This window comes from Lygodium microphyllum, chromosome 27 (assembly GCF_053477565.2).
Source record: "Lygodium microphyllum isolate KBCC chromosome 27, Lygodium_microphyllum_v1.1.10, whole genome shotgun sequence".
NCBI classification, from domain to species: Eukaryota; Viridiplantae; Streptophyta; class Polypodiopsida; order Schizaeales; family Lygodiaceae; genus Lygodium; species Lygodium microphyllum.
Window position 1 is genome coordinate 72180413 of NC_141161.1, and position 24894 is coordinate 72205306.

At 44.1% G+C, this 24894-nt stretch overlaps 1 protein-coding gene across 3 annotated transcripts in view; it reads left to right on the forward strand.

Annotated features, from left to right (window-relative positions):
• The window catches only part of LOC148012462 (pyruvate kinase isozyme G, chloroplastic-like), an 89763-nt gene that overhangs the window by 29025 nt on the left and 35844 nt on the right, over positions 1-24894 (forward strand). For all 3 annotated transcript variants that reach the window (XM_087668890.1, XM_087668889.1, XM_087668891.1), the window contains exons 2-7: positions 970-1251; positions 1457-1622; positions 1716-1850; positions 2205-2315; positions 2786-2874; positions 24727-24789. In XM_087668890.1, coding sequence (XP_087525016.1) covers positions 970-1251; positions 1457-1622; positions 1716-1850; positions 2205-2315; positions 2786-2874; positions 24727-24789 — 846 coding nt within the window. The remainder of the gene's footprint in view (positions 1-969; positions 1252-1456; positions 1623-1715; positions 1851-2204; positions 2316-2785; positions 2875-24726; positions 24790-24894) is intronic.

Consider the following 24894-nt stretch of genomic DNA (forward strand, 5'->3'; position numbering starts at 1 on the left):
TTTTGATTCAGACATGGTACGAGATCTTGACTCTAGGAAATCTACCAGTGGGTATGTTTTTACTTTGGTTGGTGGGGCTATCTCTTAGTTTTCAAGATTGCAGAAAATTGTGGCACTGAGTACTACAGAAGCTGAATATATTTCAGCCATAGAAGCTTCTAAGGAAGCTATTTGGCTTGGCCATCTAGTCAAGGATTTTGGTCTTTCTTCACGTACTCCAGTGCTTGGTTGTGATAGCCAGAGTGCAGTATGTCTGGCTAAGAATGCCATGCTCCATGCACGTACCAAACACATAGATGTTCGGTACCACTTCATTCGATAGGTCTTGGTTGATGGTCTTGTTACATTGACTAAGGTCAAAACCCAAGATAACCTGGAGATGTTCTCACATGTGTCTTGCAAAGGCTCAACATGAGCATTGCATTGGTTTAGTGGGAGTTGGTTAGCTTAAAGGTACCACTTCAGGCCTTTAAGTGGGAGGTTGTTGGGTGTTAAGTCCCTTCGTCTCCGTATATATAGTCATACGGGTGTGAACACACCCTTATTGTACCCTAACATATAAATATATTCTTTCATTCTTGTGTACCATCACAATCTGGTACACCTATCTCAACATTCACTCTCTGTAACTCTCAACTCTGCTGCTCGCGCCTCTATCTCTCACTCCATTGCACACTCTCTCCCCTTCATCTTTCTTACATGTTGGATCTCACTTCTTTTGCTTTTGGGCGAGTGTTAAAGAACAGACCTCGTGTGTTGAAGAATGGACCTTGTGTGTGGCAGAAGGGTTTTGACTTTTCATGGTGCAGAATGTTTGGAGTTAGCAGTGTATGATTCCATAATTATGTGCTTGTAATTTATCAGCAAGTTTTGTAGATCAAGTGATCATAGTACATTGAAAAATGAATGTTCACATTGGAGTTTTTCAGAGTCAATTTGAGTGTAAGAGCGTCTGTTTTTACAATGCAGGGAGGTGGGTATTATTCTGCTGAATATTTGGTTTCTCTACATGATGCTGGTGGGATGTGGAACAAGCCCACTTTTCAACGGAAGACTAAAATTGTTTGTACTATTGGCCCTTCCTCAAGCACAAGGGAGATGATTTGGAAGCTTGCTGAGGCTGGTATGAATGTTGCACGGCTTAACATGTCACATGGAGATCACAATTCCCATAAAAAAGTTATTGACCTTGTAAAAGAGTACAATGCTCAATCACCAGACAATGTGATTGCAATTATGCTGGACACAAAGGTAAAGGTCTAAGCTCCAGTTGCCCTAAAATAGCTTTCTTTTATTGCTTCAATTAGCAGCTTAGAGTCATATGTTAGTGCGTGAATCACAGATTGCACAGAAATTGACTAAGGAACTTAAGTGAAGGGATTTAGCTGCATCACAATTCTGCTGTATGCAACAGATTTTTACTGCTATCATCCTAACAGTTGCAGCCTTTGTGCAGGGACCAGAAGTCAGGAGTGGTGATTTGCCGCAGCCAATAAAACTTGTAAAAGGGCAGGAATTTACTTTCACAATCAAGAGGGGAGTGGGGACAGAAAGTTCAGTTAGTGTCAATTATGATGATTTTGTGAATGATGTAGAGAAAGGTGACACTCTGCTTGTGGATGGTAAGAGCCTTTTGTAAATTTACTTGCATAAAGTGTACCAATTGGCAGAGAGGAGCTGTTGAAGTGACTGCAGTGGTTTGGTGGATGTTGCAGGGGGGATGATGTCGTTGCTAGTGAAATCTAAAACTGCTGACTCAGTTTTGTGTGAAGTGGTCGATGGTGGAGAATTGAAATCGCGTAGACATTTAAATGTTCGAGGGAAAAGTGCCAACTTGCCTTCTATAACTGGTGAATCACTTGAATTCCTTGAAAATAAAATCTTTCGTCTTTTGAAGGGTTGGCTAGGATGTACTCACTCTTCTATGTACACATGTTCCCTTTATCTTCCAAAATGACTTCCATAGAAATATGTGTTTTTATCTTTGTTAAGAAATTTTAAAAGTTTAGAAATTGTTTCATTTAGAATTGATAAGCTATGATAGGACTTTGTGGTTGAAGCTCAATCAGCATAAATTTAGAATGTTGTGTCTACACTACAATAAAAATCCTTCAGGTTTTTGCACTTGAAATCTGTACCATCTCTCATTTTAAATTTTCAAATTTCAAAACTGTTATCTTCATGGTTATGCTTCAACATTGCAGAAAAAGATTGGGAGGATATCAAGTTTGGAGTGGAGAACAAAGTGGATTTTTATGCAGTCTCATTTGTCAAAGATGCTCAAGTTGTGCATGAACTGAAAGCCTTTCTCAAGAGTAAGTTCTTGTTTGGAAAATTTTACTTTTTTCTTTCTGAGCATAGTTGATGTTCCAGATCAACCACACTTTGCAGCATCCCATTTTGTGCTGCAGAAGATCTGTCTTGTGGAGCACTTGAAGAAAATGGAATTATCTGCTAATTCTGATAAAGGCCTTCAACTGGCATGCATATTTTTTAAGTCCATTTCCTTCAGATGTTTCACAGGTCAAAGTGTGAATGGACATGACTGCATAACTTTTCATAACTACTAGCACAGAGGAGACTGTGTCATTGGATGTGGCTGGCATTTATGGAAAGGGACCTTCTTTCATAGAGTGTGCTCACCCTTGACCATTGGAAGAACCTGGCATTTGACAGCTGTATAAATCTGTTTGGGTTCCTCTGACTAGGACTGCATTGATTTGATGGTATTGGATAATAAATTTTCCAAGACTTTGTTTTTTATCATCATAATGTATATATTCAGGTTGTGGAGCTGACATTCACGTGATTGCGAAGATAGAAAGTGCTGATTCTATCCCAAATTTGCATTCCATTGTTGATGCTTCAGACGGGGTGAGATTACTCACTATTTTTGATAATGAATCTGTACTTATGAGCTGTTGCACTGAGCTCATTGTGCTGTATGATGACCACCTCTTTCATGCTTAATTTGATGTGTGGTTTCATTTATCCTCTGACATGCATGCGATCATCTGGGATGGCATTTGCTGTCCTGAAGTTTTACCAGTGAATGCTTGTGAGCTTACCAACCGAATTAAGATTATGGGTGGAATAAGTACAATGTGAAGGTCTGCTTATAAATGTGACACAAAAGTCTGCTTTTGGAGGTGCCAGTGATCAAACCATTCAAAACTAGCATAATTAGCTTAAATCCATTTGTGATAATTCTAACACTGCTTGTTGAATCTCATTGACAATTTGACTGTGTCTGTCTGGACCTTCACTCTGCCAAGCCAATTCAACTGTTTGGTGATTTTCAAACGTAAATATATTTATCTTTGTTTACTTGATAAGTGTCCCTTAACCTTGGTCTGAAGAGTTGGCTGGGATCTTCTTAATTTTCCAAGATCATACAGAAAGTAGATATCTCCTGAAGCTTTTCTAGATAGCGCAGACAACAGATTGGAGATAATCTTCTTGAAGTATCATGAGAAGTAGAAAACACAGGGTTCTTCACAACATTAATGATTGCAGGTGCAGTCACTAGGTTCAGATGATCTACCCTTGGATCTGGAATGAGGATCATGGCCTTGTTACTGGTTAACAACCTACTTCTTTCTACCCATTTAACTACAATTTGTTGGCCATCCCAATGTAGGCTGTTAAACTACACTGTATAAGTGAGCTTGACATGTCATACAAGAATTTAAATGGACCGGAGTTGTAATGCATAGCTTTTCAGGTTGTAATGTTTAATGGCTTTTGATACGGCCACATTGTGAAGATATTTGATAGACAGTGAACGTTTAATCCCAAGCAGGCACTCCCAACTTTCTCCAATTTCTTTTAGTCAATATCCCAGACCTCATTAGCCATCTTCTTACTGCACTTGGTACTTTCCCTAAGCATACTCTACGGAACTAAAATACATTCAGGTCGAGTGGACTCATGCAGACCACTGTTCCAAACCTCATAGCCATTTAAGTGTATCTTCATGGCTGCTAGATCAGTCATAGTAACTTTAGCTACATTTATTATAACCTTCATATCCACTAGAATGATCCCAAGCTATTGTTAAACAAAATACAAATTGTGGTTTTACCACTGAGATTCCTGGGCCAAGGGTAGACCAGTGCATACTTCTTCAACACTTAGCTCAATCACCAGATTCTGTGGAGCCATCCTTATGACCACATCAACAGTAGTACAGACCTGCATCTACCCAGTCAGTTAACTTGCATAACAAATATTCTTCACTTAGCAAATGTTTTTTGGAAACTAGTCTGACTTCTAAACAACTGAGCCACCAAAAGAATCACTGTTCTGCATTGAAAGTTCAGATGTTTCTTGGACAATAGCATCTCAAAAACAGCATTTTAAGTGTCCTTATTCAAAACAAATTTATTTGATCTTTGGGGCAAATGGCATTCATAAGCGTACTGTAAAGTGCCTGCCTATCGGTTATCCAGGCACGTTTTTAGCGGTCCACTGAGAGACGAATCTAAGCAACACTGCCCGGCACTCCTATGGAATGTTACGGGGTTCATTGCTTAGGGTTTCTCGAGTCTGCCTCGCAATGGAACGCTCGCGGCTGAACCCATTGGGATTGACCTGAAATTTGGGTTCCTAGTGGACAAGGTCCCTTGACAACATTCTAGCGTCAGGTCTTGGATATCCTACTTTGTGCAGAGATACCCAAGCTGAAGCAGCTCCATGCCGCACTTGGTTCAAAGAGAATGGGAAACGAGAGTGATGCGTTGCTCAACCTCTCTACACATAGGGCATAGTCCCATTCCGGTTCCCTAAAACGGCATGAATTGGGATTCTAACCTAACAATTTCTAAGGGTCGGGCGTCTCCCAATTTTCTTGGACCAGCCTGTTGTAGGACGGATCCGTTGGGGGTTCCATCCATCCACTTCCCCCAATAGGCGTTCTTTAGTTATTTAATTAGGTCTCACTACATTTATGTGTGACATTTAAAATCAGCTTTCTTAATTAAGCCTTTTGGGGAATAGGGTTTATTCGCGTAACTCATAGTATTGACACGAAAACAAAGCAAGTAGTCCTTTTGACAAACAATTTCCTTAACTTATCTTCATGTTAACTTTTGCCTCTTGCCCATACAGGAGAAATTATATGTCCCTTCTGCCCTGCAAAAGTAGTTGGTCTAAACCATAATTTCCATTCTTTATCTAGAGTAGGATTTTCCAACGCCACAGACGTTGGGGCCGCGGAGGTCGTTAACTCCATTCCGGACTTGGCAAGGGGTGTCCAAAGCTATACTTAACCCGCAAGCTGCCTAGGAGTGAAACATTAATCTCGTGGTTGGCCTTCTCACCACTCGACCTTCAGTCCATGAATCGAGTAGTGCCATTTTCTGGTTGATTCGTGGTGCGATCATGGAGGTGATCCACCCATGCAAAATATCCTTCCTTAATTAGTTCAGTTAAGAATCAAACACAAATAAGGCATTCAGTCCTAATATTATCTTTTAGAAAACATTCCTTTATCCCCATGGCAGCTTGTCATCACAGACTTTTGTCATGAATTTACCATCAATCACAAGCACTTGGAATAATCATCAAACGACAATCCAACAAATCAGTTGAATGTAAAAGCATTTAGGATGTTGTTTGATCAACCAACAAAACCAAATGTATTTTTCCAAACAATGCAAGAATAGACGCGATAACATTTTCATCTGCATATGCTCTCTCCCCCTTGGGATCTAAGAGGGATACTATGCAAAATTTTACTTAACTCTCCTTTCCTTCGGCTAGAGCATATATTAAGGTCTCATACAACTATGCGAGGTTTGAGTTCCATTGATCACTTACATTGATTGACCCTTGAGGCGTGGAGGAGTTGTTTGTACCCAGTCTAACCCCGAGTTGGATTGATGAAGGTAGTAGTTATCAGACGGATCTCAAGGCATCTTAGTTTTAATCCTTATGGTCACTGCTTGTACTAACTATGTACATCATCAAGATCTCAATCTATCAAACTTGAGCTATCAGTTCGTGTCATTAGCAAGAGCTTGGGCAAAGATTTAGAGTTTCTAAAATGAATTTCTTTTTGACTAGGTTGTTGCTTACCATGCAATCCACGAGGCGTGCAAGCTGCGACATATACCTTCATTTTGGTGAAAACATAACTACTAATTTGCAAGAAGAGGGAGTTGATAATACTTTGGAAGCTCATATACTTTTCATGCTACGTATGAATTTGTCACATAGCATCTACATGCAATTTACTTCTCTTGATACATGCTCGTCGCAAACTCCATCTTCGAATATTTGAGATGAAATTCATACTTTTCAATGACCTATTCTTGTGCGGCATAGTATAGCCCTAATGTGTCCCATGCGGAAATCAAAGCAAGCAACTACAACTTAGAAATGTACTATTTATATCTGGTATCGAAGTTGTATTGGCGGTAATACCCTCGCCCGAGGCTTCGTTGTGGACTTTGGGATTGCCACCCGTACTCAATATTCTTCACTTGGGGGCCATTCTCGATCTTCCTCGCTTTAAATGCAACTCCCGCAGGGACTTCAAGACCCTCTTACTCAAGAAGAGGGGGAGGGGGGGATTAAGCTTGCGGGGTGGTGAATAATCTTGCGGGAAAGGGAAAAAGGATAAGTGCATGTGGTCACCCTCTAAGGAGGGGAAAGGAAGAAACCTTTTGGAAGGTTTTTTTTTTCTCTCTCTCTCTCTCTTTCTGTCGTGCAGCGCATCCAGGCCTTTCCCTTTTCTTTGATGGGAGGGAGGATTTATAGCGAGAGAGGTGGGAAGGAAGTGGAGTGGTGGTGGTGGTGGTGTCTCCACCACCCGTCTGTTTTGCATGGTGGCGGGGAGCTCATTTGGGCCGCAGGGACTGGTTGTTATGCCCAAGGGAGGGGAGGGGTGGTAGACCATGTGGCCTCTCCCTCCATCAACATCATCGTCATCTTTTTCTTTACTTCTTCTTCGCTGTCATCCACTTTTTCTTCCCCTTGTCATCATCTACTTCTTCTTTCCCCCCCCCCCCCCCCCCCTCCACCTATTCGGCGACAACAAGAGGGGAGGAAGAAAAAAAAAATCAACCAATTTTAATAAAAATTATAGGGGGGAGGGGGTTCCTATGCGAAGGGGGTAGGGAGGTGTATTACATTCTCTCCCGCTTAGAGAACTCGAGATGTCCTCATCTTGAAAGGAATTGGGGATTTCATTCTGGAACCTGTGGGGTAGGACCCATCACGCATTTGTTGCAACACTCTGATCACTCATAAGCATACGGTCTTGTAAAACAATAGCTTATTGTATTTGATATATCTGAGTTTGGATTACTAGTGAAAAGTTTATTGTAGTTACATCTCATAAATTCTAGGTTTTTCCTAGGTATTTGATAATTTCTTGGTAGCTTTTGGATCGTTGAAGCTTGTAAAACTTCATTCCTTGTAAATTCAAGTTCTCTTTGAGTCATGTTGGGACAATTGACGTGGATATGTCCATTGTTGTGGCACTAGGAACATTGGTTTTTAGGGTGCTTTGGACATTCCCTTTTGAAATGACCTAACTCCTTGCAATAGAAACAACGTGGAACTTTATCACTTGGAGTCACAAGGTTCTTGGTTGTCTTTGGCAGGATTTTCTTCTTTAGACCAAATTGTCCTAGGATTCTTTTAGCGGACCGAAGTGGTCATTTATCTCGGAAACTCTGTTTCCAAATTGTTCTCTCTTTAGATCTGGACTGAGATCCATGGGCAATCGGCTTTGCTTGTAATACTAAAGAATACTCCCAAGCTTCCACATTCTGGCAAGACCCAATATATTTTAGTTGAGAAGAAACAACTTAAGAGAAATTCATTGCAAGTTATAACTGTCATTCTTGCTAAAGTATCTTTGATCACTTACAAGTTCTAAGCTCAAAATTGATGAACTCATATTACTTGGGTTAACTGTAGTTACAAAAGTAAGGTTTATTCCAATACAAGTTGTATTACATGTCGATAAAATTTCTAGGATTTCTAATCATCCTGAAGAGGTTTGCAAAAATTTACTGAGGGTTTAGGAAAACCCTGGAAATTTGTAGGAATGACAGAAATTGCTTTGATTTGACAGTGCAAAGTACAAGCTGAGTGGCTTTGCACAGAGTGTGTGAGAGATGAATAATGTAGACAAATGCAAGCATCAAACCGTGAAAAATGAATATCTGGGAGACGAATCTGATCAAGAACTAACACAATTGTCCATGGAAGCAATGTTCAACACCCCTTCTAAGAACACACGGTACAAGACGTATGGCTGTAGGGTCCGTCTCCCCAGCATCTAACAGGCATGGAAAGACCTCACGCACCATGAATGAAAAGAAATACGAAGAAATTCATCTCATGATTCACTCTGAACTATGAATTATGAGACAAGAATTGGAGAAAGAAATACGAGAGTAGGTCAAAGCCGAACTGATAGTAAATTAGAGGACAGAAATTCAAGACATGCAGATAAAGATTAAGAATGACTTACATGCACAAATGCTGTCCGAAATGCACACGCTGAAACCTGAAATGCTAAAAGTGGTAGATACCTACAAATCTGAAATCTTAGAACTGGGGGGAAGAATTGGTTCACTCATGGGTAGAAGTGGCAAAGACAACATAGAAGCAGATAGAAGAAGCCAGCCCATGGATTGAGGTAGTAAAAAAGAATAAGGGAACATCAGTGAACAAGACTGAAGTAATGAATGCTACCTTGGAAGAAGAGGCTAGGAGACGGGCTAGGGTTTTACATGTACGGGTAGTAGGATGGGAGGAGAAGAGCAGCCCACACGAAGATGCTAAGACACTTGCTGAAAAAATTGGGGCTTCAAACGTACCTGTCGTCAGTGCTTGGAGAGTGGGGAAAGAGGACTCTTAAGTCCAAGGCTCTAATTCTTCGCTTAGTTTGGGGACATAGAGAAAAAAAAGGCCTTTCTCTCCAAGAGGAGAGCCCTCAAGGGTGAGAATATTTATTTGTACGAGGACCTTACCCTAGTACAAATAGCGCATCGTAGAGAACACATGCCCAAGGTATTGCAGGCTTGGAAAGAGGGAAAGTGGGCTGTTTATAGGGATGGACGAGTCATCATCACTGACAAAAGGACTTCATGACGGTATGAAGCCTATGAGACACTTCGGATGTTAATATGGAATTGTAATGGAGCCCTACGCTTGGATGCTGGTTACTTTGAAGATAGCTTCCGAAACATAGATATAGCAATGTACACAGAAACACACCAATGTAAAGGTAGCTGACTACTAGTTAGACGTGCGGGGATACAAGTGGGAAAGTGCATTTTGTCCAGTAGCTAGAAAACATGAAGCACTAGGGGTTCTGGAGGTGTGGCCATACTATACCGAGAAGACCTCAAAGGGATAGTGTAAGTAATGAAAAGAGATGATGATGCACGATATTTATGGATTAGGATACATGCAGGAAGACCATGGGATATATTCATCGTAATATACTACTTTCTTCCTGCAAATTCTACCTATGCCACACAAGTTGCATCTCCCTTTGATGTACTTTATGAGGATATCATGAGATATGCTAGCATTGGGGACATATTATTAGTAGGAGATTTCAATGCACGCACTGGAGATGGATAGAGTGACTTTTATATGCATGATAATGCCATGTTCAAAGAGATCGACATAGATGGAATAGGCCTTGGCAGGAGAGCTCAAGATAAAGAAGTGAGTACCTATGGGACACACCTATTGACTTTGGGAAGTGCACATAGACTAGCCCTCTTTAATGGTTTGCCACAATGGCTAGGATCTGACAATTTGACATGTTGGAATCACAAAGGAGAGGCAAGTATTATGGACTACTTGATAGGCTCACCGGCATTGATACGAGACATCCAAAACTTTAAGATATCTAAGAGACCAATTGGCATAGTAGTAGATTATGCAATTTTGACATTCATGCTCTCTTGGGTACATATGAAACATGAAACACCATGCCTCCCTAAACATCCCAAGTACTACTTTACAGAAGACAACTCACACATCTACAGTGGTTCTCCGCAGACCAGTTTACATATATTGGACTTGAGTAGATTGTTGGAAGAATGTACAAGGGATTTAGCAGAGGCCATACATAGATTAGTCATGTATACATTCCCACACACCTTGCCTTGATGTAGACCCACACAATCTACTACTCCCCAAAATAGCTGGTATGATGATGAGTGTAGAGTCACCCGAGCTCGCTTACAGAGAGAAGCAGAGCTAGGCACTCAAACACATCGCTAAGCAAAGGCGTTCTTCAAATGCCTTGTGCGGAAGAAGAAACGAGACTACTTAGTGAAAGCAGAAGCAAAGATATATCAGCTATTTTTGGGGCGGGATAGCAAGAGTGCATGGAAGATGTTTCATGAAAGACAGCCCCCCCCATACAGATTACATCGCCAGATGCTTGGCTTGACTATGGGAGACAGCTGTATGACCTGCCACGACAGCCACCTATGCAGCCCCCACAAGCTTGTAGGCCAACACAATGATCTTTCTTCACATGGAAAATGGTGAGGGATGTAATTTATAGATTACAAAATGGGAGGGCACAGGATGAAGATGGACTAGTAGCAGAATAGTTCTCACATGCTTGTGATATATTAGCACCCATATTAGTACATATGTTCAATAGAGTAGTATGTGAAGGGTTCCCTATGAGTTGGTTAGACAATACTATAATTCCACTATTTAAAAGTGGTGATCCCCTGATTCCTAGCAACTACAGGACTATCATGATCCGTCATACTTTGGCCAAGATATATGGATCTATATTGGATCATGAACTCAGTGAGTGGGCTGAAATGCAAGGCAAGAGAGCACAAGGATAGGCAGGTTTCAGACAAGGATATACCACGCTGGACCATATTCTTACACTTAAGAGCCATTATTGAGGAGTGTTGAGCCCGAGACAAGAGGATCTATTGTTGCTTTGTAGACTTTCACAAAGCTTTTGATACAGTGCCTTGTACACGCATCATGCAGAGATTGCAGGACATTGGAGTACCAGAGGGTATATGATGGGGTATCTATGCATTATATGAGGCGGTGACAGGTCATGTACGAGCACCTAGGGGACTATCAGAGAGGATTTATAGTACCATAGGAGTGAAACAAGGATGTCCACTTTCACCCACATTGTTTGGTCTATACATAGATGAAGTGTTTGATTATATAGACTTAGGAGGAGGAGCTGGAATCAGCCTTGCAGGGGTGCTGATACCGATATTATTGTATGCAGATGATATTGTTTTCATTGCAGATTTACCGAAGGGATTGTAGTGCCATCTAGATGCTTTGCACATCTTCTGTAGAGATAAAGACCTTACAGTGAACCTTGGGAAGACCAAAACCATGGTTTTCAATACTTCAGCAGCATGGGTGACTAGATCTATGTACCGGTTCACATTTGGGGGAGACATACTAGAGCATATGAAGGAATATGTCTATTTGGGAGTCACCTTCTCTGACCCATGTTTTTCGTTGAGAGGGGCATCAGAGGCACGTTTGGCACGTGGATACGCAGCACTAGGGGCACTCGAGAGTCAATGTGCCCACATACAGTTTCGGGAGTCCTGCACGAAACTCTGGTTGTTTGACACCCTAGTCACACCTACATTACTATATGGAGCAGATGTATGTAGTTGCAGCTTGTACCACAGGCATCTTAGCCTACTCATTGATTAGATTGGAGTAGAGAGGGATTATTATGATGGTTGGGATAGCATGGAAAGGCCATTGATCATTATGATAGCACACATGCTTAGGAGTAAGCCCTCCACCCCACATCCCATTGTCAGAGTAGAGCTAGGGGCAACACCTATAGTTGCGGAGGTAGTCTTCAGGGCAGTGACCTTTTGGCACAAACTATGGGAACTTCCACGGTATAGATACTCTAGATTGACACTAATCTCATCTAGACAACTAGCAGCAAGAGGCGAGAAGAACTATTGGTTTTCACAGATGGCTGTTTGGATGATTCTACATGGTTTGGATATTGACCGTCTTCCACCTTTGGATTATAGCCTTGATTGCCCTACACTTTCTCTCAGCCGATCAGAGTTGAACCAGGTGATCAGAGCTGATATCTTGAGGATTGAGACAGCAAGAACATGGATCCATCCACCACTCCCTCTAGGATTGAGGATGGAGTTCTACAGGAGTCATTTCTTGTGCCTCTTTGATGATGGTTTCACTATTCGACCAGCACATATGGACACCCATCTCTCCCATAGCGTACGGGTTGCTATCGAATAGATTCGCACCTCCTCACATAGGCTTCAAATGGAGACACGCAGATGGACAAATACCCAAGCAGAGGATAGGACTTGCCAGCTTTGTGGTCGAGAGCTTGAGATGGAGGAGCACTATATATGTAGATGCACAGTATACTATGACATACGAGGACGATATCATTGCCTCTTCCGTGATGGATTTGGACCCCTTTGTCGCGTCATGGAGTACGAGGACCAGAGATGCCTAGGTCTTTTCCTCCTAGAGCTCGAGAGGCGCCGAATTGCACTACTGCGAGACAAGAGACCAGCTCACCCAGAGGGACACACATAGAGAGCAATGACATGCTTCTTCTACAGAGCCGACCCTATTGACACTACCAGCTTAGCAGAGATAGAGCCACCTTGCCAGCCACACCGTGGAGTCACATTGGAGAGAGCCATTTCCCTTCGTCGAGCACGTCGACCCCGTCTACTAGGACCATGTCCGAGGAGGCCACACCACAGTCGGATTAGAGCCATTATCACGAGACACTGAAGACTCACCACCAGGCATATCAATGAAGCAGCTAGGGACCGCATCACAGCTGAGATCATGTGCAGATCTTGAGATCAGCTATAGCCCATAGTCTCCACCACACTTTTGTACATGGTTCTATTAGATCTGGTTCTCCTTTCCTTTCCTTTTTCTTTTCTATCGATAGAACAATACTACACATGGTTCAACCTTAGTATAGTCCCATTGTATAGTTATTTTCAGTATTGTTTCATAGGCCATCCACTTATTTGTAATGTTATCTTTACCTTACTAATGGGATGACATTAGACATGGATGTACTTTGGATTTTGTCTCATAGGCCACATTGGCCTTATGTAGATGTTAATATATCTTTCTTTCTTTCTTTCTCTCTCTCTCTCTGCTGTGTAGCGTGTCCAGGCCTTTCCCTTTTCTTTGATGGGGGGGAGGGGGGTAGGCCACGTGGCCTCCCCCTCCATCAACATCATCGTCATCTTTTTCTCCGCTTTTTCTTCGTCGTCATCCACTTCTTCTTCCCCCCCGTCATCATCTACTTCTTCCTTCCCTCCCCACCACCTGTTCGGCGACGACAGGAGGGGAGGAAGAAAAAAGAAATATCAACTAATTTTAATTAAAATTATAGGGGGGAGGGGGTTCCTATGCGAAGGGGGTGGGGAGATGTATTACATCCTCTCCCCCTTAGAGAACTCAAGATGTCCGCATCTCGAAAGGAACTGGGGATTTCATTCTAGAACCTGTGGGGTAGGACCCTGTCAGAGTGCAGCGGTGCGGAAGCGTAGGACTGAGAGAGAGAGAACGCAGAGAGAGAAGAGACAGTGGACGATGAAGATCTGCTGTATAAAGAATGCTGAATACAAAGATATGCAGATATATACACGGGCGCAGTGCGCTGGACTGCGTGTCTCCACCTCGACGATGCAACCTGCTGTCCACCTCGAAGTCCGCTGCAGTCTGGACTGTCTGCTGTCTGAAATCTGCGAACAGAGATGGAATCTGCGCGACTGTGCAGTCCGACTGCCAGTCCGACTGCACCAGCCTGCTGCCCCTGATCAGGCTATGACCTGATCTCTAACACCCCATCTCAGAGCGTGGGCAGGGCAGAAGCCTGAGGGATCTGGAATGTCTCCGAAGTAGAGCTGAGGAAGCGCCTTCGTAAACAAATCCGCAAGATTGTCCTCTGTCTTGCAATACTCCACAGTGATGGTCTCATCCAGAAGCTTTTCGCGGATGAAGTGGTACTGGATCTCGATGTGCTTCGTCCGGGCATGAAAAACAGGGTTCCTTGCCAGGGCAATGCAACTCTCATTGTCACATCGCAGCAATGTAGGACGAGTCTGGGGGCACCCAAGCTCCTCCAATAATCTCCGAAGCCACACAACCTCGCATGTGGTGGAAGATGCGGCCCGATACTCCGCCTCAGTAGACGAAAGGGCTACCGTGGGCTGCTTCTTGCTACTCCATGAAATAACACCTGCACCCAAAGTAAAACGGTAACCTGTAGTAGACTGCCTGTGGTCCACATCACCGGCCCAATCCGAGTCGCTCCAACCTGCAAGTACAAGATCTGACCCATCTGTCCCTGCGGGGTAATGAATCCCTAAATCAGACGTCCCCCTCAAATACCGAAGTATCCTCTGAGCAGCCTGCCAATGCACCGTCTTAGGTTCACTCATGAACCCTGCCAAGAGCCCAACAACAAAACATAGATCAACCCTCGTGTTGAGAAGCCAAATCAAGGACCCAATCAACTGTCGATAGCGGGACGCATCCGCCAAAGGAGAAGCTGAATGGGAAGTGGCCTTCCAGTTCGGATCCATAGGAGTAGATAGAGCCCGACAATCCTCCATCTCAAAAGACACCAAGAGCTCTTGTACATATCTCTGTTGAGAGATAAAGATCCCCCTCTGAGACTGATAAATCTCATGGCCCAAAAAGAAGTGGAGTAGACCCAAGTCCGTCATCTCGAACGTCCGATGTAAAGCTGACTTCGTCTCTTGGACCTGCTGTGCAGCATCACCTGTGACAATCAAATCATCAACATATAAGACAAACATCACACAACCATCCTCGGAAGTGTGTACATACAGCTGCGGATCGGCCTTGGACCGCCGATATCCCAACGGAGATTGGAGGAACGAATCAATCTTCTCGTTCCACGCACGCGGAGCCTGCTTGAGGCCATACAAGGCCTTCCTCAACCTGTAGACTTTCCCATCGGAAGATCCAAAGCCAGGAGGCTGCTCAACATAGATCTCCTTCTTTAAATCACCATTGAGGAAGGCCGACTTCACATCCAACTGGTAAACAGGCCATCTCCTATGGCCAGCCAAAGCAAGAACAGCTCTAATGGTCGCCATACGAGCTGTGGGGGCAAAAGTGTCATGACAGTCAATCCCTGGGCGCTGTGCAAAACCTTTAGCAACAAGGCGAGCCTTGTGCTTGTCCAAAGTACCATCGCTTAGGTATTTGGTCTTGAAGACCCACTTGACTCCAATCACCTTCTTCTTCGGGGGGCGAGGCACGAGTGACCAAGTGCCGTTCCTCTCAATAGCCTCCAACTCGGCTTCCATAGCTTTCTTCCATGGTGCGGACTGTAAAGCCTCCTTCACGGGGGTGGGCTCTCGATCCTGCATAACACGGGTCATTAAACAATAGTTGGAGCAAACAAGCTCCGTAGAATGTGCCTGGTGCCTTTGTGACCGCTGCGGACCATCCTGCGGTCCCCACTCCTCAGGAACCCCCTCGATCCCTGAATCACGGAGTGTGTCACGGGCCCAGCGAGGAGGAGGCCGAACCTCCCCTCGTCTTTCTCCATCAACAGAAGACTCTGGAATATCCACCGGTGGTAACTCCTCAGAGGTGTCCGGTGGAACAGTAGACTCTGTGTCAGAAACAGAATCATAATCAAAAGGCACGGGCTCCAGTGGAACTGTCGAAGGAGCCCAACTGTCCCTTGGATCTCCAAGAACGGGATGCTCCTCACCCGTTGAAGTAGCCGGAACCTCCACAAACCGCACATCACGGCTAGTGTACACATTCCGCTTGATGGGATCATACAGTCGGTAGCCTTGGGACTGGGAGCTGTAGCCAACAAATACCTGTTTTCGGGAAGCTGCTTCAAATTTATCACGGTGAGCCTTGGGGATGTGAACATAGGCATCACACCCAAAGACCCGAAAGTAAGAAATATCTGGCTTCGTCCCAAAATAAGCCTCAAATGGGGTCATCCCTTCCACGTCCGAAGTAGGGGATCGATTAAGGATGTGGACTGCAGTAGCCACAGCCTCGGCCCACAGAACCTGAGGGGTCTGTCGGTGCTCCATCATGGTGCGCGCCATCTCGATCACACTGCGGTTCTTCCGTTCAAGAATACCATTTTCTTGAGGAGTGTTGGTATTGGCAAACTCCTGGTGAATTCCTCTATCTGCACAAAACCGAGCAAACTCATTAGAAACAAATTCACCTCCCTTGTCGGATCGCAAGGTCTTCAACTTCCGGCCTGATCGGTTCTCCTCAAAGAGAAGCCAATCCTTGAAGTGCGAGAAAGCTTCTGACTTTAGTGCCAAAAAGTAGGCCCATGTCATCCTGCTGTAGTCATCCACGATCAGCATGAAGTATGAGCTCCCACGCAGGGACTCATTCCTCATAGGGCCACATAGATCCGTAGATACTAGCTCCATCGGTGAAGTAGACCGCCGCGAAGCTGTGTGGGGAATGGCATCCCTATGCTGTTTCCCGCGTATGCAGGAGACACATGGCTGCTGGCTCACCACTATATCCGGCAACCCTCGAACAAGCTGTCCTTGTGACGCCCTCCGAAGATAGTCATAGTTCAGGTGACCAAACCGAGCATGCCATAACTCTGACTGTGACTGAGAGGTAAGAAGAAGAGTAGAGAGGACGGTGGAAGACTTCAGTTTATAAATGCCGTTCTCCTCATATCCGGATGAGAGAACCTTCCTCGATCCACGATCAAGGACTCGCATCGTAGTATTGTCAAACTCCACTAGAAGACCAAGGGAGCAAATCTTATGAACTGAAAGGAGATGGTACCCTAATCCTGGTACATGCAAAACCTGTGAGGTATGGGTATCACCTCGTCCATCCGGAATAAGCTGCATCTTACCCCGACCTGCAACAGAAACTGAAGAGCTGTCTCCAATGAGAATCTGCCCACGCGAGGGTCGCAACTGGGCAACACCATCTGATGAAGGAGTCATGTGCCGTGAGGCACCACTATCAACAATCCACTCTCGAGCTTGGGGAGCCGTCATCGCAGCATCAGAAGCATTCGGTGAAGTGTCCTCAATGACAGCTAGATGTAGAAATGCAGCTGATGAGGGTGCAGCCACCGCTCCAGAATCCTTGGTGTCCTTCGTGTCTTTGTCAGGGCAATCCTTCTTCCAATGGCCGGTCTTTCCACAAATATGGCATGTGGAGTCTTTGTCCTTGTCCTCCTTGTCCTTCTTGGACTTATCCCCCTTCTTCTTCTTTTGGTCCTTCCCCTTCTTCTGAGAGGCTTGACCTGTCAGTGCCTCCGACTTGGAAGCATTCTGTCCCTTTAACTGTTCCTCTTGGTCCAAGACCATAGGAACCAACTCTTCCCACCGAAGAGTAGACTCTCGCCCCGAAGCAATAAGGGCAAAGTAAAATATACCGAATCGTGGCGGCAACTGGGACAATAGTGTGATCACCATGTCTTCGGAGGAAATCGGCTTCCCCGCATTCTGAACCTGCATCTGTAGCTGCCTTGGCTTGTTAATGTGCTCCCGTAGCGAAGAAGACTTATTTACGGACAAGGTCCGCATCTGTACCTCCAAAGAAACCCGCTTCATTAGGGTCATCCGATTGTACATCTGATCAAGCTCCAGCCATATCTCCCGAGCCACCGTCAAGTGCTCGATGTGAGCGATCACGGCTGTAGTACATGATAGAAAGAGAAAGGATCGAATCCTGGCATTTAGTTTGTCCCAATGAGACTGGGCCTTGGCCAACTCCGCACGAGCATCGGAAGAGAGTTTGGACTCATCTCTTACCGAGGGCCGGTCAATCTCCTCCTGTACCAACTCCGCCAAATCATAGGACTCAAGAATGGCCAACATCATGATGCGCCAAATGCGGTAGTTGTCGCCGTCGAGCTTCTGATCTGTAGGAAGAGCCGGTAAGACAGGCACCTTCCGGTCCATAATCGCCTGGAACTCCAAGTCAATCTCTGTAGACATCTTCACCTGCAATGCCTTCACAAACGCAAAAGCAGCCCCCTCTGACTGGGAAAACTCAGCCTGCTAAGGCTCTTCCGCGTCCTGAACCTTCTTCACCCGCCGGAGGCGGAGAAAAAGCAAAACCTGCACTTGTAGGCTGAAAACTCAAACTTCCTCCGCGTCAAACAGCAGTAAACAGCAGCAAATCCACCACCTATACTCCTTTCCTGTGCGCCCACACTCGTTTCAGCCTTGTTCCAAGGCGCAGCCCTCCTGTCTGCCCTTAAACGCAAAAAACGCAAATTTGTGTCGCGATGGAAACTCCTCTTCAGGTTGATTCTGTGCTCAGTCAGCCCTCAAACACTGCTCTGATACCATGTCAGATTGCAGCGGTGCAGAAGCGTAGGACTGAGAGAGAGAGAACGCAGAGAGAGAAGAGAGAGAAAGAGACAGTGGAGGATGAAGATCTGCTGTATAAAGAATGCTGAATACAAAGATATGCAGATATATACACGGGCGCAGTGCGCTGGACTGCGTGTCTCCACCTCGACGATGCAACCTGCTGTCCACCTCGAAGTCCGCTGCAGTCTGCACTGTCTGCTGTCTGAAATCTGCGAAGAGAGACGGAATCTGCGCGTGTCACCGGTCTGTAATCTGCGAGCAGAGAAGTGTGCCAGACTGCTGAATGTGCCAGGTATAAATAGCCAAAAAAAACCGGGGGAAATAGGGCGCCAGAAATGGCCAGGCGGCTGCATTAAATGCAGCCGACTGGCTGCTGCAGGTCGGACTGCCACTTGGCAGTCCGACTGCACCAGCCTGCTGCCCCTGATCAGGCTATGACCTGATCTCTAACAGACCCATCACGCATTCGTTGCGATACTTTGATCACTTATAAGTATACGGTCTTGTAAAACAATAGCTTATTGTATTTGATATATCTGAGTTTGGATTACAAGTGAAAAGTTTATTGTAGTTACATCTCATGAATATCTTCTAGGTTTTTCCCAGGTATCTGATAATTTCTTGGTAGGTTCTAGATCGCTGAAGCTTGCACAACTTCATTCCTTGTAAATTCAAGTTTTCTTTGAGTCCTGTTGGGACAATTGACGTGGATATGTCCATTGTTGTGGCACTATGGACATCGGTTTTTAGGGTGCTTTGGGCATTCCCTTTTGAAATGACCTAACTTCTTGCAATAGAAACAACGCGAAACTTTATCACTTGGAGTCACAAGGTTCTTGGTTGTCTTTGGCAGGATTTTCTTCTTTAGACCAAATTGTCCTAGGATCCTTTTAGCGGACTGAAGTGGTCCTTTATCTCGGAAACTCTGTTTCCAAATTGTTCTCTCTTTAGATCTGGACTGAGATCCATGGGCAATCGGCTTTGCTTGTAATACTAAAGAATACTCCCAAGCTTCCACATTCTGGCAAGACCCAATATATTTTAGTTGAGAAGAAACAACTTAAGAGAAATTCATTGCAAGTTATAATTGCCATTCTTGCTAAAGTATCTTTGATCATTTATAAGTTCTAGGCTCAAAATTAATGCAACTCATATTACTTGGGTTAATTGTAGTTACAAAAGTAAGGTTTATTCCAATACAAGTTGTATTACATGTCGATAAAATTTCTAGGATTTCTAATCATCCTAAAGAGGTATAGTGGGTTCTAGGTCTTCGTCTTCATCTGTTTCCTCTATATATCCAAAGATTGCGCTTGTGTAGCTTCGTTTCCTTGGAGGCTTAATATCTTTTGGACTTAAGACTTAAGTAAGGACAATCTGCTTGGATGTGCTCTAGCTCATTGCAGTGGAAGCATCGACGGTTGGGACATCTCTTACGAATGTGCTCTATCTCTCCGCACGTGCGGCATCTCTTGTGCTGATCTCGGGAATCATCTTTGTCACAATTGCCAGATTTGAGTTCTTGCATGATTGGCTTTGCTTGAAGTAATGCATCTTTTGCAAGTCTGCTGGACGCATTGCTTCAAGATGGTGGTTCAGAGGAGTGTTCAGGCCATGGCAAAACTTGGATACTTGTTGTGCAATATCCATAGGTGGGCGTATTTTAGTAGGATTACAAAGTTCGAGGAGTAAGCTTCCAGGGTTAATTCTAGCTGCTTTAACTCGAAGAATTCATTCATCCTCAAAGTCTGGTAGGTTGGCGGAAGGTATCGTCCGCGTACAACATCTTTCAGCTGAACCCATGTGATAGCGGCTTTAGAAATACCTTAATCTTTGCACCATTGCTTTCACCATATTTGAGCCTGGCCAACTAACTTAAGTTTGGCTATCATTGCTTGATTGAGAGAAGCAATTCCTGCAGCAGAGAAATAATCATTCATCGACTCAATCCATATCTCCGTCTCCATTGCAACGTCTATTCCTTTTCCACCAAACTCGGGTGTCTTAACCAACTTGAGAATGAATTTTTTCTCTTGCATGTCAGCATTTGTGGATACAAAAGGTGCTTGACAATCAAGCCATACCACTTAGATTATTTAGGATATATTTACGAACCATACATTAATTACTCCCACATCATTATAAAGTTTTGCTTTGATACCAACTGTAACGTGCCCACCTATCGATTGTCCAGGTATGTTTTTAGCAGTCCATTGAGAGACGAATCTAAGTGACGCCACTCAGCATCCCCATGGAATGTTACGGGGTTTGTCGCCTAGGGTTTCTCGAGTCCGCCTCGCAACGGAACATTCACGGCTGAACCCACTGGGATTGACTTGAAATTTGGGTTCCTAGTGGACAAGGTTACCTCTGAATGCATCATTCATTGTGGCCGCCATTATCATTTCTAGAACCAGCAGCATCATCATGAGATGTAGGATGAATGACACATTTGGCACCATCATACACTTCATCTTTCAAGCTAGTCGAGATTGAAGTTTTATCAATACAACAGATGTTGTCCTTGACTAATTTAGCTAATAGATAGAGAGGGACCTTGACTAATTAATACGTACGTCACGCTTGCCTAATTTAGCTAATGGATAGATAGGTACCTTGACTAATTAGTACATATGTTTTGAACCCAATATATAGAGAGAGAGATCGATTATGCTCACCCCGAACTTCCAAGTTGGCATTTTAGTGTCGGGTCTTGAATATCCTACTTGCGCAGAGATACCCAAGCCGAAGTAGGTCCATCCCGTAGTTGGTTCAAAGAGAATGGGAAACGAGAGGGATGCGTCGCTCAACTCTCTACCCGTACGGCATAGTTTCATTCCAATTCCCTAAAACGGCATGAATCGGGGTTCTAACCTAACAATTTCTAAGGGTCGAGCGTCGGTAAAACCTTGTGAGAAGCCTCCCAGTTTTCTAGGACCACTCTACGGTAGGAGGGATCTGTCGGGGGTTCCGCCTACCCGCTTCCCTCAATAGGCATTCTTTAGTTATTTAATTAGGTCCTACCACATTTATGTGTGACATTTAAAATCAGCTTTCTTAATTAAGCCTTTTAGGGAATAGGGTTTGTTTGCGTAATTATAGCATTGACACGAAAACATAGCAAGTAGTCCTTTTGACAAACAAGTTCCTTAACTTATCTTCAAGTTAATCTTTGCCTCCTACCCATACAGGAGAAATTATATGTCCCTTTTGCCCTGCAGAAGTAACTGGTCCAAATCATATGGCACCGCAATTTCCATCCTTTATCTAGAATAGGATCTTTCAACGCCACAGACGTTGGGGCCGCGGAGGTCGTTAACTCCATTCCGAACTTGGCAAGGGGTGTCCAGAGCTTCACTAACCCGCAAACTACCTAGAAGTGAAACATTTATCCCGTGGTTGGCCTTCTCACCACTCGACCTTCAGCACATGAATCGAGTAGTGCCCTTTTTGGGTTGATTCGCGGTGCGATCATGGAGGTGATCCACCCGTGCAAAATATCCTTCCTTAATTAGTGCAGTTAAGAATCAAGCACAAACAAGGCATTCAGCTCTAATATCATCTTTTAGAAAACATTCACAGACCTCTGCCATGAAGTTACCATCAATTACAAGCACTTGGAATAATCATCCAAACGACAATCCAACAAATCAATTGAATGTAAAAGCATTTAGGATGTTGTTTGATAAACCAACAAAACCAAATGTATTTTTCCAAACAATACAAGAATAGATGCAATAACATTTTCATCTGCATATTCCCTCTTCCCCTTGGGATCTAAGAGCGATACTATGTAAAATTTTACTTAATACTCCCTTCCTTCGGCTAGGTATATGTTAAGGTCTCATACAACTATGCAAGGTGTAAGTTCTATTGATCACTTACATTGATCGACAACCCAACCTTCTTTCCAACAAGTATAAAAGTATCGAACTTTCCTTTGACTTAGAGTTCCTGTTCCTTGAGCTCTCCACTTGCCTTTAAGACATGGAGTTGTTGTTTGTACCTAGCCTAACCTCGAATTGGATTGATGAAGGTAGTAGCTATCAGACGAATCTCAAGGCATCTTAGTTTTAATCCTCATGGTCATTGCTTGTACTAACTATGCACATCATTAAGATCCCAATCTATCAAATTTGAGCTATCAGTTCCTGTCATTAGCAAGAGCTTGGGCAAAGATCTACAGTTTCTAAAATGAATTTCTTTTTGACTAGGTTGCTTACCATGCAATCCATGAGGCGCGCAAGCCATCACATATACCTTCATTGTGGCGAAAACATAACTACTAATTTGCGAGAAGAGGGAGTTGACAATACTTTGGAACCTTATATGCTTTTTATGCTACGTATGAATTTGTCGCATAGCATCTAGATGTAATTTACTTCTCTTGATACATGCACTTCGCAAACTCCATCTTCGAATATTTGAGATGAAATTTATCCTTTTGAATGATCTATTCTAGTGCAGCATAGTATGGCCCTAATGTGTTCCATGCGGAAATCAAAGCAACTACAACTTAGAAACATACTATTTATATCCGGTACTGTAGTTGTATTGGCAGTAATACCCTCGCCCTAGGCTTGGTTACGGATTGTGGGATTGCCACCCGCACTCGACATTCTCCACTTGGGGGCCATTCTCGATCTTCCTTGCTTTAAATGCAATCCCCATAGGGACTTCAGTAGTCTCTTACTCCAGAAGTTGGGGGGGCGGGGGGGGAGGGGAATTAAGCTTGCGGGGTGGTGAATAATCTCGTGGGAAAGGGGAAAATGATAAGTGCATGTGGTCACCCTCTAAGGAGGGGAAAGGAAGGAACCTTCTAAAAGGTTCGCTCTCTCTCTCTCTCTCTCTCTCTCCCGTGCAGCGTGTCTAGGCCTTTCCCTTTCCTTTGATTTTTTGGGGGGGGGGGAGTTATAGCGGGAGAGGTGGGTAGGAAGTGGAGTGGCGGTGGTGGTGTCTCCACCACCTGTCCGCTTTGCATAGCGGTGGGGAGTCCATTTGGGCCGCAGGGACTGCTCGTTATGCCCAAAAGGGGGGGGGGGGGGGGGGGGTAGGCCATGTGGCCTCCCCCCTCCATCAACATCATCGTCATCTTCTTCTTCACTTCTTCTTCGCCGTCATCCACTTCTTCCCCCCCGTCATCATCTACTTCTTCTTTCCCCCTGGCCACCTGTTCGGCGACGACAGGGGGGAGGGAGAAAAAAAAAATCAACTAATTTTAATAAAAATCATAGGGGTGAGGGGGTTCCTATGCAAAGGGGGCGGGGAGGTGTATTACACGTACATCCTGAGCAACACTTTTGAGCAAAAGCCTATCTTCAAATTGAGATGCATCCAGGGACATTGGCCTATTTCCTAACATTTCTCTGCGTTAGCAATCTGTAATATTAGCCATTGCTAGTATCTCTTCTCGTGACTAGTTCAGCAGGCAAGCACTTGGGCAACCAGTTCAATGTCAGTGGGGTGTGCCCAAAGTCGGAGAGAGAAAAACACGACCTAGGTTCAACAGGGTTAGGAAGGGCATGGGGATATGTCACTCCTATTGTGTAGGGGGGTGATCGGCCTTCATAGTATGTAAAACTTCTCGAGGGAAGCAGGAGAGCAAGTGTTGGCAGACTTCCCTGGAATGGAGAGTAGTATTATGGGTAAAATAGGAAACAATGTAAAGTTATATGGGTTGTAAACAAAGCAACTTCAAGCCAAGGCACACCTGAAGGAGCAATAGGAGCTTATGTAGTACCTTTTCTTTCTTTGATGAACTGGCCTGAGTCCTCAGCATGTATCAGTGCCAGTGGTAAGATGCGATGACAAGAATTTGGATACACCTTTTCTACGTTGAAAGTCCACAGAAAACCAAAAATTGATTGTTTGCAAGCATCACGATTGGTAACTTGCAACAGCTTTAGGTACTGGTGTGGTGAATTGTGTTTCTTCTGAACTTCAGAAAGTGGTTTGTGTTAGGTGCTTGAAGGATTGGTAGGTAAAACTTGAGGCTACAATTGTAAATCTGCATGGAAGGGCTTTCGAGTTTCATTCCTCCTGCTCACTAAGGGATTATGTTTTGCCTTGATCCATTCAAAGTTTAGCCAGTCACCTAAATCAAATTTTGTGAATGAATGTGCACTAGCTAGGGCTTTATTCTTCAAGACTGCTGCACCTTATTCTTTCACCTTTGCTTCAAGTTTTCATGTGTCTCTTTTTTCACACTTTTATTTTTCAGGCTTGTTTCTTTGCAGTTTTGCTGTGATCATACATTTGGGAAATAGGCTGGCTTAGGGATATCATACTTCGTGTGAAAGTATAAGCATCAATAGGTTAATGAATTCTGCATATGCAGGCCATGGTTGCACGAGGAGACCTTGGATCTGAGCTTCCTATTGAAGAAGTTCCATTACTGCAGGTAGTGTCGAAACTTCAGTTCTGTCTCTTCATCTTCTTGTTGTATCTGTTCCTCCCAGGCACTTACTTGCATGCATGCCTTTGTTACCTGCATGTGTTAATTTTG